At 38.4% G+C, this 13,883-nt stretch overlaps 1 protein-coding gene across 1 annotated transcript; it reads right to left on the bottom strand.

Annotated features, from left to right (window-relative positions):
* Nucleotides 1-1,649: 1,649 nt before the first annotated feature.
* Nucleotides 1,650-4,892, bottom strand: nppc (natriuretic peptide C). Its single transcript, XM_005730319.2, has 3 exons — nucleotides 4,681-4,892; nucleotides 3,306-3,603; nucleotides 1,650-2,051 (listed from the first exon to the last, which is right to left on the bottom strand). Exons 1-2 carry the CDS (start codon nucleotides 4,771-4,773, stop codon nucleotides 3,331-3,333), a joined length of 366 nt encoding a protein of 121 aa, XP_005730376.1. The 5' UTR covers nucleotides 4,774-4,892; the 3' UTR covers nucleotides 1,650-2,051; nucleotides 3,306-3,330.
* Between the last annotated feature and the right edge of the window lie 8,991 nt (nucleotides 4,893-13,883).

The raw sequence follows: 13,883 nt of genomic DNA, 5'->3' as shown, positions 1-13,883 counted from the left end.
CCTACAGTCAATAATATAGGTTCACAAAAAAGAGACAAACACATCTAATTTATGATTGTAAATGTGTTTTCACAGTAAACGAGTACTCTCAGTTTGCTTCTGTCAGCTGTGCATCTCTCCAGTTTGCAAATCAGTAGCAACCTCAAAGTCAGATGCACACATTCACAACAATCACACCATAAATATCATGTTTCACGGTATTGGAAAGGAAATCTTTGAAAAGACTTTTACATTGACTTCACTGTATTCATTAGCTTGTAAAGTGTTCTCTCTGTATTTTTCTGGCTCTCACCCCCTTTAGTGTAATTACACCATGAAACCTTTGAGCAATGGACCTTTTTACGGTTTCACAACTGAGCACAATTTGTTGTCTTTTTTATGCTTCATTATTATAATCTGGGTGTGTTTGTTTTCCTTTTTAATATCGCACATATATGGGCTTTTCTCTATATGCTTGTTGTCTTGTTTTAAGCCTTTTAGTTTGGAAACTACGAGATAAAAAAGCCATTTTGCTTATATATCATCTTTATATAATGTTAAAGTATGTTATTCCTGCAACAGTTTGGCTGTCTGTGCAGGATGTATCCTGTTCCTTCCTCCCTATGATGAATTGGAGAAGCATAAGAGAATGGATGGATGGATAATTATAAGGTGATTTTACTGCTTATTTTAAATAATATTTAAATTTACCAACTGGTAACTGGATGTAATGTGTGGAAGAATTAGAGGAACATTAGGAGGAAGTGGCTTCCTATCATCTTTTTAATTAGTGGTCAACATGATGGGTTATTTGGGGATTACAGCGTTATTGCCTGAATTCTAAAGATCGCTCTAAGTCAAAATTTAAGTTTTCAGTGTTTTCTTCTATTTGTGCAGCAAATTTGTGCAAGAGCTTTCGACGGTGTGGGTACAATCATGCCAGGTTGAATGCAGGAGTATAGATGCAGCACCCAACAAATCTTTATTGTTTCATATAAACATGTTATCTGATAACACAGAGTTTCAGATATTTGCTAATGTTTGAAACATTTTTTCAATATCCAAGCAGGATAAAATCTTTAGTAAATGTTAAACTTTGGCTCTCTGTACCAAAGTGTGCCTTTTGTAACACCAACCCAACCGGCTACAGCAGATGGCTGCCCCTCATGAGCCTGGTTGTGAAGGTTTCTTCCTATTAAAAGGGAGTTTTTTCTTCCCACCATCAACAAGAGCTTGCTCAAAGGGGGTCAAATGATTGCTTGGTTTTTCTTTTCTTTCTAATATTGTAGGGTCTTTACAACATAAACCGCTTCGAGGTCACTGTTTTATGTGAATTGGTGCCATAGAAATGAAACTGAATTGAACTGAATAAAAATGAATGGCGCTCCATCTAACAGCAGGGCAGTCTTTGTTTCTCTTCTGACAAAACCTCCAGAAGCCAGGCAGAAAATGCTCACAAACTAGAATTGACTAGTTTCACGGAACACACAAAGACGCACAGATCAAAGATGTAAGTGCACATGGAATGTCTGTTTTATCGTTTTCGAAAACATTTACAACTATTTGAGACAAATGGGGAAAAAAGGCAACAAACAGAACTGACCTACAGTTTGCATCCATTTCCAAAATGTTACATAAATAAAAATCCATATTTATAAATATCTCTTTTTTTTTATAAACATATAAATAGATTTTAAACATAAATACATTTATGCAGGGAACGATGAAGTACATGAATGTACAGCAGCAGCAGCAACAATATACAGCTTTGCGGTATGTAGTTTTTTTTACACCATTGTCCGCCATGTTGTACTACCCATCTGTGTTTGTATCTGTTGACCATGTTGTATGTTATACATATATGTACTGTATATATGTATATATACCTGCATATTTATTGTATATATATGTCTATATTAGGATTTTGTAGTATTGTCATCCAAGTCTTTGTTTATGCTGGTCATGGTGACTTTCGTACCATAGAACAATCATGATGAGTTTTTCTTTATTTTCCCCTTCTGGTAAGAACAAACTCAACTTTTGTCATCCAAACAAACACGTCGTCCAGAGATCTAGAAAAAGAGAGGAAAACAAAAGCAAAAGGTTAGACAGAGTCTTTCAAGGTCAGCCTCATAAACACATGTTCATTTATTCGATCTTTTGTTAACGTAATACATGTATCAGTCAGGGAATCTCCAAATTTACTTGTTGGTTCTTTACTCATTAACTCACTTCTCATCTAACCACTTTACTTTAGATTAACTCACCCGTATGGTGTTAACCAATGAAAAACACACTCACCCATTGTTAGTCACTAACACTCCCCCATAGGGATGTCAGAGTTTACCATAAAATCGAAAAAAGGTGTGAAGCCTCAGGACTAATCGTGTGTCACTTAGATTCCCCAGTACTTAATTAACCCACACAGCCCCCTTTTCAGTTTATGTTAAAAACACTTAGTGAAACAAATGTGTTTCCAAGAAACATCTTGACAACCAAATATGTGTGTGAATGTGTCTCTGCAACCCCACTTCCGTCCTCGATATCTCCCTGCCCTTTTTCTTAAATGTGATATATTGTTCTTGTGTTATAGAAGCAGATGGGATCATTCATAATGATGTGCACAGATACAAGAGTGGACTTCCTAAATGCTCACTGGTTTCTTTCCCATACATCAGCTTAAGCGGGCTATCCACTTAAACTGATGACTAAGACTATCCTGTTCTAGGAGGTAATATCTATCTACTTAGCACTTTTAATTCTTATTCTCATTTTTATTTTCATGTCTATTTAAGCTTAATTTATAACAGTATTTATAACAGTATGTTTGCACTGAAGCACCGCAGCAATTTCCTAATGTTGTAAACCCGCTCAACATTTGGCAATGAAACCCTTTCTGATTCTGATTCTGATTGTAATGCTAGAAGGTTTAGGCTTGATTATTTCCCTAGATTGAATATTTCTAAGTCAAAGGCAGTAGTGAACCACAATATTTTCCATAGCTGAACCATGCAATGCTGCATAAATACATGTGTCTTATGTATATGACAGATAATCCTGTAAAATCATCATTTAACTGCGAGGAATACCAACAGGAAATTATAATAAATACAATATTAAAAAATTGATTATTATGTCCATTTAATTAACTAGGCCATTCTTTTTTAAAATCCCTGATTGTAATTTGTCTCCCTTTTATCTTTCAGCATTCATTCTTTCATTTCATTTCACCCTGTTGCTTTTGGGCTCTGTTTACATGTCACTGTTTGCTGCTACAGTTAATGTTGCATAATGTTAAAGTGGGACTGATATGAGCGACCACTCACCATTCATTGCAGCGCTGCTCCAACCCTAGCATCCCATGCCGCTGATGGTGCCTATCCTGTCCATCTTGTGTCCGAAGCAGCCACTCCGTGACGAGGAGCCAGCCTTCTTGCTTCCCGATTTGTGTTTCCTGTTTTGGGGTTGATCGTTGAGGAGACGAGCCCACATGCCTCTGGCCCGGGTGTCCACCCGTAAATCGCGCAGTAACCGTATCCGAGTGCGCACAGCGTCGAGCCGTCTCTCTCTCTCCTCCGACTCCAGAAACTCCGTCAGCTCCTCGCCCAGCAAACTTCTAAGAGACTGAAAGATAAGAAAATAAATAAACAATCTCTCCCTCAGGCAAATAAATTGTGCAAAGACAAATGCTTTTGATGAAAGTGAAATCTATGGTTTGTGCCCGTTTCAACAGAGTAGTCATTATATGCTAAATGTTTGAGGTAAACCTCAGCTTGGCATATATTCTAACGCTTTCACAAACGTAATGGCCGGGGGGACGCGTTGGCATTTTTCTCACAGCACGGCACTCAAGAATCCATTAACTTGTATCATCTAACCAAAAACAACTTTGGAAAAGATCCACGAGAGGCTCCAGTCATGAGGTTCAAACCTCGAAGGAAACCCCTGAAGAAGAGTGCAGTACTTCTGTTTTATTAAGTTACCGACTCTGACACCTCGCTCTCAAAGTGAAGACAAAAAATAAACAAACTTAAAACAGGTGCCTGTAGCTTACTTATCTGTTCGTAAAGTAGACTGTAACGAAGACCTCCAACACTCCAAATTTTACTGAGCTTAGAAAATAATTACAACATTATTTCAAACGAGTATTGTTTTAAAGGGTCAGCTTTATTCAATTCTATGCGTAATTGCGATTTTACGCACAATTTTGTTTTGGTTTGGTAAATCTTATTTTGAGTACAAGTAATAAATACATAAAATTCCAAAAATGATGTTGATAGTCAGTATAATAGCTTTTCAGAGTTATTGTAAACTAAGAATTTTAATGTTTTCCCCATATGTGGTTTCATTTAAAAAAATCGCATATGGGCGATTTAAAGTCTAAAAATATCACAGGGATGCTCGGAAACAAACTTTCACCGGCTGTTTTGGTTGCATGTCACTGAACATGCCGTCTGTTTGTAAATAAAGTGCAAGTGGACAGGGGTGTTACACTCTGAGTGTGGAAAAAGAGAGATTTTCCCCAACAGCTTAACAAGAACCAAATTGTGAAATATGATGCGCAAAGCTACTGTCCTGGAGGACCTGTGCCACAGAACAGCTGCTGCTGCTTCTTCAGTATTCAGCTTCCAGCAGCTTCAGTCCAAACCAATCAAAAGGTTCTCCTGGTCAGTAATAACAATACAAGTGACTTTTTCTTACCTTCTGCTGCGCTTGAGTTAAAGGTTTTGCCCCCATCCTCACTGAAAGTAAGGTGACCATAAGTCCACACGCTACAAAGTATGACAAGTTCATTTTGACAAGTCTAGCAGTTGTTCGGGGATTCCTCTGCGCTGCAGTTCAGATCGAAGGACGTTAGCTTCAGCCAATCAGCTTCTAAACACAAGGAGAGTCCGTTTTTTACTCCAAAGCTCCTCAAGTGCTTCTCTAACTCTGTGTATTAATCCTCGCCGCTTTATAGCCAGCCCATGGTGATGTCATGAAAACCTGCGTAATGGTTCTCCTTCCTCGCCTATTCACTGTTTTTTGTACCTGCCTCTAAGCACGTCATGCCAGGGATTAATTAAATGCAAATGACACAAGCTCCGGTCATCGCTGTGTTAGAGAAAATGATATAGGCTATAAGCTATCAAAAGGCACAGACTTTAAGCTTTTAGACCTCTGGCTGAGATGCAACAGCTGAAACCAAAGGTGGTTTCAAAGGCTGCGCGTCAAGAGCTGAAGAGCGACTTTGGCAGTGAAATGAATTCTAGGATGCCAACCGTCTGTGCTGCGGAACATCTTAAAAAGACATACAATATGCTGCGCGTGGATGACATATCCTGTTTTCTTTAAGCGAAAATTCAGAGTCTGCTGCTGGAATTAAAGGAATTAGGTCATTTTTTAGATACCTTCCAGAAATTCAAATGTGATTTTCTTCATCTAATCACTTTTTTGGAAGGCACAAAGCGGAATTTTACCAGAAATAATTTGATGTGTTACTGCGCCACTCAAGCCCCGTGTTTTTCATTTATTTTTTTAAAGGGTAAAACTTATTATTATTATTATTATTATTATTATTATTATTATTATTATTATTATTATTATTATACAGAGGAATGCAAACATACAGAGATGGAATTATTAAACAACCCCATTAAGTCATTTGCTCGACGTTATTTGCATCAGAGCATGACATCAGCTAAGGGGGATTCACACCGAAAAAACCTCAGACGGTTCATGCTGATTCATAAAAAAACAGAGACACTCATTATAAGTCATGTCATGTGTCTGGATGTAAATGGCAATTCCCCATAAACCTTTTAATTAGATGGTTTTGTGTTTCATGGCGGTATCTTACAGTTTGTTTTCTGTCTTTAGATCAGGTAGTCCACTTACAGAGAAGAATCTCAGAACTACTGTGGCTACTCCAACACACACTGGACTGTTCAGACAGTCACCCCCAACTCAGAAAGGAGGCACAGACATGAACCCTAAGCAATGATTACCACACCAGTGTCCAGAAATAATTTATACTGTTATTCTTGAATCAAAGTTGGTATGTCACTAAGAAAAGCTGCTGCTTTCTTAAATTTTAGCCTGTGAGTCTGCAGAGTGCCGTCAATATGCAGGATATTTAACCAGCGATACTTCTATAAACCAGGAGGAGGGTGACTGCACAAATGAGTGAAACTATACAGAAGTCAATATGTTTATACTTACTTTAGGCTTAAAAATTGGCATTAGCTGCTGACTCCAACCAATGAGTGACGATGGGTTTTCATACAGACTATGTTACTTTACCACAAGTCCAGAGAAGAACAGTTGAATGGGTGTCGGTATAAAATCTAGTGTAAGAAAAAGCCTTTATGGCTCGCAGCCTTTCAACCCCTCTTACTGGTTTAGAGAATGCCAATCAACAAAGAGCACTCTCAAGCTATATACTTCTATACATCATATCTATAAATGAATGCTTTTTCATTTTTAAAGTGTTACAAGTAAGTCTTACCGGAAAAAACTACTGTAGCACTAAAGTGTGTAACAAATTTAGCTTTAATCTGCAGCTGGGGATTCTTTTTTTTAACATATAAATGAATGTAGTTGTATTTAAGCAATTTGCACCAGGTTTGTCTACTTTTGGCAGAAAACCAGAGTTTTTAATTTAGTGTCCTGCACCTGTTTTATGTCAACCAGTAATGACTGGTTTGCCAGAACTGAATAAAGGAGATGGCTATAGGGGCTGGGAATATGGTGGAAACACCTTGGTGGAAAAACCTTGGAAGTGTCCAAGAAAAGTTTCTGATGCTCAGGATTTTTTAAAAAGGAACTCTGTAAGAGAGTAACCCTTCTGTAGAAGTGTGACACATGCATGAGTTGCTTCACTTCCAGGGTTGAGAGAGTAGTTTCTTGTTAAATCTTAAAGTTTGACCACACATGTTTCAAACAGTGTAAACCAAGAAAGTTCAACTTTAAAGAAGCGTTTTTGATACTGCAAACAGCCTGACATTGATGTATAGTTGCCTAACACTCGTAAGCTCACCCACGGTTGGTTACATATGCCGTGTGACCTGCTTTAAGATATACATAGAACTGTCACTATTAATTGGTGATATGCAGTTAGAACAATGATGATCTAAAAATGTTTTAAAATAAGTTGCAATCAATCACTAAAACACTTAAACGGCATGTTGTCAAGGGAAGTTTAAATTAAAAAGTCACCTCACTGAGAATAATTGACCAATTTAAAGAATATGCGCACATTTTGAGACAATACAAAAACCCTTGTAAAAAAAAAAAAGATACTTTTTGCAGTGTGGAGTGTTTCTGGAGCAGTCGAGGCCCCACATAGTGGAGCAGAAATCTCAGGCAGCACCATCTGTTTTGGAACACAGAGTGGCAGTATTTGCTATGCCGAAAAGCGAATACCCCTCAAAGTCACATGTTACTGGATCAATACTATACTGTAAAAGTAAGTCATTAATCAGCAGATCGCCAGCATTTGAAAGTCCTATAAAGGCTTTTTAGAGCAGATTTGGCATATGGAAAGTGTATACCTGCATTTTTTTGCAGAACATATGTCATATTTATTGTAGCAGTGCTGGCATACCTGCCAAAAAATGTCAATCAGAACGTGTGTTGGATTTGCATTAAATCGTGCAGCAAAAACGATGTTTGGATGGCAGCCAGCTGCAGTGTCATCATTAGGTGTCCATGTTTCAACCAATACTCTGCTTTCTTTTTGGTTGCACACCATAAAAAATGATCGTTAATAATAATAATCACTTATGGTGTGTGTTAAAGATTATGACTTTGAAGGCTAAATAAAATACTGTGTGTATAATTAGACAACATTACTCTGATAAAGCATATAAAGTATATGGTTTTGCCCTATAAACTCATAAAACAGAGATGTTGATAAACTGAACAGATGAACAAGATGACTGGCCTGTGATATATGATGTAATAACCGAGCAACATGCATCCAGACTTTGCTTCTCTTCAAAGACAGGACACAAACATTACAATGTCACATTTTCCTTCAGTCTAACAAACTTACTAGACTCATCACTGTCACTACATGCAGAAGTTCTCTTAATTGCTTGAAATGAAAGTAATGGACTTGTTTTGGCTATATAAAGCTATAAAAAGAAAAATATAATGAAAGTTTTTATTGGACTCTGAAGTCGGAGCAGTGCAAAAAATTAAAATAAATAAAAATTAAAAAACAAGGGCTAAATATCGGACTGTGTAGACGATAGTAGAATTAGAAAAAGAGTAGAGACAAGTTTGGAAGAGCTGATGGGAGAAAACTTCTTCTGTCTAAAAGGCACATGCCAGCACAGCTTAGGTTTGCAAAGTTGCATCTGAACAAACCACAAGACTTCAGGAACAATGTCTTTTGGACAGATGAGACCAAAGTGCAGATGTCTGACCATAATGCACAGCATCACACTTGGCAGCTCACAGCATATCAACACAAAAACCTTATACCAACTGTCAAGCATGGTGGTGAAGGGGTGCCCAACTGTGGGAGTTGGGCACCTTGGAGTCATTAGAGTCGAGCTCTTCTGTATACCAAAGTGTTCTAATCAAAAGTGATGCCATCTGTTTGACAGCTAAGGCTTGGGCCAAATTGGGGTTTGGAACAGGACAATGATCCCAAGCACAGCAGCAAATCTACAACAGAATGGCTCAAAAAGAAAGGAATCAGGTTGAGGTTTGGACTTTGCCATGGTCAAAATCCAGACCTCAACCTGATTGAGATGCTGCAGCGAGACCTTAAGAGACCTGTGCATAAATGAATCCCAAAAAAACCTAAATGAACTAATGTAATGTTGTAAAGAAGAGTGACACAAAAACACTTCCACAAAAATATAAAAGGCCGATAAAGACATACAGAAAACTTCTGTTCCTTAAGTTATTGTTGCTGAAGGTGGTTCTACAAGTTATTAAAATTACAGGGTGTTCTTAGTTTTGACATTATATTTACTTTCTGAAATGACAGTAATAAAATCTGCCGGAGTGAGGTAAGCTGTGGTGATGATAAATAGCTCTTAATTTTGCCTCAATCAGCCCAACTTGGCCCTACCTCTCTCCAGCACTGGATCCCCACAGGCCTGTGTTCTCAGCCCACCACTGAATGCCCTGCACACCTGTGACTCAAAAAATAACCTGAAGCTGAACATCCTTAAAACAAAAGAGCCCGTAATGGACTTCAGGAGGCACACATCGGTCCACTCCCCTCTTATTATAAACAGAGAACGGTTGGAATTTTTCTCCACCTTCAGGTTTCTGGGCACCCACCTACTGCCTGGGTGTTTGGTAGGCAGGGGCCACACCTGAGAACAGGAAGGCTGTGTAGAGGGTTATTAACACCACCCCTGAAGGCCACTGCCAGATCCTGCTGTATCAGGAAAACCCGTGTCATCACAGGTCACCCCTTGCACCCTGCCCAAAAGTTGTTTTACTGCTGGTCCATGTTGAATAGAATAAGTTAGTGAGAGTAACAGAAAAAAATGTAGATGAAATTTGTCATCACAACATTTGTACTCATGTAGTCCAAAAACTAACTAAAATAGTTGAAGGCTGTTCCTTTCATATAAAAAAATGTTGAAATAAAGAAGGCTTTTTAAATCATCAACAGGATGTACTTGTCTGACATGAGTCATACTGTTACATCTGAACTTTTATTGCTAGTTTTTTTTGTTTTAGTTTTTTTCACAGTGTTGATGGCATTTATATTGAAACATGTTACTCTTTAGTGCAAAAAATAATTTAAGCTGAAAATAATCAACACAGGTGCATCACATCACATTGCATATGTGATGTAAAATATGTTTTTAGCAGCTACTGCTGCTAAAAAGGCCACTCACACTCCAAGGTAACTGCAGTAAAGATGTTCAATTGCATGGAAAGCTATTTTACTAATCCGCTTTTACAACAGCAATATGGAGCAGCTGAACTCTGCTGACCTTGTGTCCATGATGACATCTTTGGGTTTTGCAAAACATTTTTCACTGATTGCTAATCCCTTTATTTTGAATTTTAACAAGTGTATGACACATTCTTTCTTCATGTCGCAAGTGTTGTGTCACAAGTTTGCCTTTTTTTGTACAGTTTAACAATGTTACACACTTTTCCCAATGACATCACATGGGTTACTGAGAGCACCTATTTTGCTATGTCCTTTTGTACTTCCCCCTTTTTCTCCCTGCCTTTCCCACAAACTCTTATCCGCTCAATTTTCAGTAATTTTTTGAGCTTTGATGTGGCTGAATGAAAATGAAGCAGCCTAACTTACTTGCACCAGGAAGCTATGCAAACGTATGGAGAGACCATGTGTTGCTGTAGCCGTTGCACTGAGTGTCTATGAGAGGGTTGAGTGTCTTGATTCCTCCTCTGGGTTTATGTAAGACAAACTACAAGGCTGTTATGGTCCTATAAATAAAGGTTTTATTGCGTGTGGAATTTTAATGCTTTTTACACAAGTGCTCTGAAGCCTTTTGCATGTGCCAACAAACACGCTTGCCTTTATTGGCAACACAGGGCTACTTGACTAATGTACACAAAATGCGTATGATGACTGTGTAAACGCACATGTTTTGGAATGAACTAGTTTTAGAGGAGGTAGGGTCTCCTGTCTCGATGTTTTTGATATTATAGGGGTATGTACTAATTTCAAAAATGTTAACACTTGTTTTACTGTGGAGCAAACTCACTAGTGCATCATCATAAATATCTTAATACTGTGAAAAAAGTAAATTTTTGTACTTTAGTACAAGTAAAGTGTAAAGTGACTATAGCCTATAGCTCATCAAATCAGAAATCCAGTTTCTCAAATCATTAGAGTAAAAATGTCCTTCTGTAATGATCAAAAGTGTGTTAATTTATATACTCAATTTATAATTTATATACTAATATGCAAAATACTCCATCAGTGCGGCGTGGCATGCAGGTGATCAGGTTGCTTTCTTAGCCTTTAGTTCGTCTGTATTTTTGGGTCAGGTGTTTATTGTCTTCTTCTTGACAGTCTGTGGGGTTCGGGTCGCATGGATTGGCTGGCTGGTCAGTCATAGTAGTAGCATGATCAGCCAAGCATTTGGTAGTATTGGCACTGTGGGCAGGTGATGAATTCTGCAGGGAAAGGAAGTCAGCATCTCCATTAAAGCTTGTCAGCATGAAGTACTCCTAGATGACAGTTGATTAACGGTCAGACCAACCGCCACCTCCACCAGCAGATGACACGGCACCCAAATCATCATAGCCTGAAGACCTTATAGAAGGTGACGACACTATCCCAGTAGAGAATCTGAGTAAAAGGGCTTTACTTTTGAAAAGTGCAGTGGAAGGTGGTGACATCAGCTGTTAGACCTCTGTGCTTTGGAACCAACTTCCAGTTTGGGTTCAGCAGACAGAGCCACTCTGTACTTACACTTGAAACTCTTTTGTTTGATAAAACTTATATTTGCAGCTGGATCAGGTGAATTTGCTGCATGGAATATTTTTTTAGTCCTGATATTTTTGTGGAAAACTTATAACCTAAATAAAAATGTAAAAATGCACCCTTAGCAGTCACATCAACATGCACATTATATGTCCCAACCAAAGACAAACTTTTTGTAAGCTAATGCAGGTGTCACAGCATGTGAGATGAGTTTTCCTGAGAATGGTGGAAGCCCTCCATCATATTGTGTACTGCTGTTCATGCATGAAGCCAAACACAAGGCATAAAGAAACCACAAGTGGAATACAGTCATATGAACAACAGAGTTTTATTGCCTATTCCAAAGCATGCACTTGTGCTTTTACTTTATTGCAATTCCATAACCAAAATATACTGATGTGTTTTGAGCAGACATTGAGGTGACTAATAGGGGAAAAAAATTTCAGTCACTTCAGATTCAGATTTAGCATCTCGTGATATCACAGGGGAGCCACCGTGGCATTATAATTTAGATTTTCGCTCAATTCCAAGCATTCCTAAGAGACACAGGTCAAGTTCCTTGTGAAGGTTTAAATGCAGAAATAGTGCAGTTCTTGTAACAGAATGACGCTGCCAGCCATTTGGCCTACTATTTGTATATTTATGTTGTGTGCCAAAAATACTGTGTGTAATTTTTTGCTCTCATGGCATATTGCCTCAGTCAGAAAAACATTCCAATCTGGAGGCAAGAAGACAGAACATATGAAAATGCTCTTAGGTCAAAAGCTATTCTTACCCAGATTTTTGTTTTCTGGACCACAAAAGATGCTGTCTGGGTTTTAATTTACTGGGTTTGTGTTTAGCCGTTGAAAAGTCTGTAAATGGACATGCACAAATTGCTAACATGGCCAGATACTGAGCCAATGATTTCAGCGTGGAAAGATGTAAATGCTCATGACATCGTGTTATAAGTGGCTACAATCATAATTCATTAATTATTCACGTTTTATAATCCCCTTATTATTATTAATGCCATCGCCAAGGTTACTATTACCATTAAAACCATAAAAGTGAATAATATACAGGCTGTTGGAGAAGCATTTATTCCAGTGTTCACAGCATTACCACACATACTTGGTGGCGGACATGTTATTTCAAAGCTCTGGTGTGTCACTTTTTCAAACCATGTGGAAAAATACGTGTTTGGGGTTTGGGTTGCACAAGCTGCGACAAAACCACATGGAAACAGGGCATTTTAAAACAGATATATAATCTTGGCTCGACGTTACAATTTTTTTGCTTGACTGTAAATGGACTTGCCTATTGCCAGACAAATGCCACTGCACAAAAACACTGTTTCCCTAATGAATTTTTTTTATTCGAGACCAATATTTCCCCAATATCTCATTTATTAGTGATTGCTTTTAAAACTTATAGTGAGTCATGAGGAATGTGGTTTTTAACAGCCGTTTTTTTTTTTCTTAACCCAACGGAACATGTTGCTGCAGTGCTCAGCTGCACCACACCATCCATTCATTTTCAGAACTGCTTATCAGGGTCACAGGTGGGGCTGGAACCTATCGAAGCTGTCACAGGACAAAGAGAGGCCACCTTATTGAAGGGCTGCAGCTTAATACAAACGAAAGGGTGCAAGCAGCGTACACACATTAGCATCATTATGTTGCATAAGCAAGATAACTGCTGCTTACACCATTAGTAAGCGCTACACACTTCTGGAAACATCCCAGAATACTGATTGTCTAAACTTTCAAAATAAAATGTCCAGGTGAAACATCAACCACAAAATCCAGTGCTTTGTTAACAAAAATCCAATTTACAAGCCATTATTTGTTTTTGTGCACTAATGTGTTGGGTCCATCTGTGTGCTACCTACCTTGATGATTTTAGTGGAATTAAAGAAAGGGAATCTTTAAAATATCCATCAGTAATATAAACTTTGGACTGATTGTTCAACACTGCTCACTTGATGACAAAAAAAGGACCAAAAAAATGTTGAACTCACGTACAACTAAAAAACAAACAACAAAATAAATATATAAATTATTCTAAAAGGCCATAACACATCCCTGGGGTGATGTCACCGAACATCAGCTAAATTAAAAATCCACATCTGCAGAAGCTTCACGTGAGATCACTACTTTACTCTACTTGAAAAACAACAAGGAATGTGTTTCGGGATAACCACAAAGGAAATTCAAAGGCTTGGAAAAACATTTTACGACATCTAGAGGATGTTTTTTACCACTTTAAATGATTTGTCAAAGACTCTCAAACTCTGGGAGATGATTGAATATTGGGGTGGGTACAGTTTCCTCTGCGGTGGGGTAGGGTGGGCTGCCCCGGGTCTTGTGGGGCTTGGCAGTGCTACCGTAGGCCCCGGTCTGGATGGACCTGGGCTCCCTTGCCTTGGTGGGTACCAGAGGACGGGGGTGCCTACTGGGGTCAGCGGGGGAGCTGGCCCTAGGGAGGGGCATCCTCCCCT

This window comes from Pundamilia nyererei, unplaced genomic scaffold (assembly GCF_000239375.1).
Source record: "Pundamilia nyererei isolate P.nyererei 1_Seehausen unplaced genomic scaffold, PunNye1.0 scaffold00036, whole genome shotgun sequence".
NCBI classification, from domain to species: domain Eukaryota; kingdom Metazoa; phylum Chordata; class Actinopteri; order Cichliformes; family Cichlidae; genus Pundamilia; species Pundamilia nyererei.
Note: the sequence above shows the minus strand (reverse complement) of the source record. Positions and strands in the feature narration are given on the sequence as shown.

Excerpts from the sequence above, each read along its gene's own strand:
- nppc (XM_005730319.2), bottom strand. The coding sequence starts at position 4,773 with ATGAACTTGTCATACTTTGTAGCGTGTGGACTTATGGTCACCTTACTT. Across the intron at positions 3,604-4,680 it reads TAACTCAAGCGCAGCAGAAG|TCTCTTAGAAGTTTGCTGGG; the intron begins GTAAGAAAAAGT and ends CTTATCTTTCAG.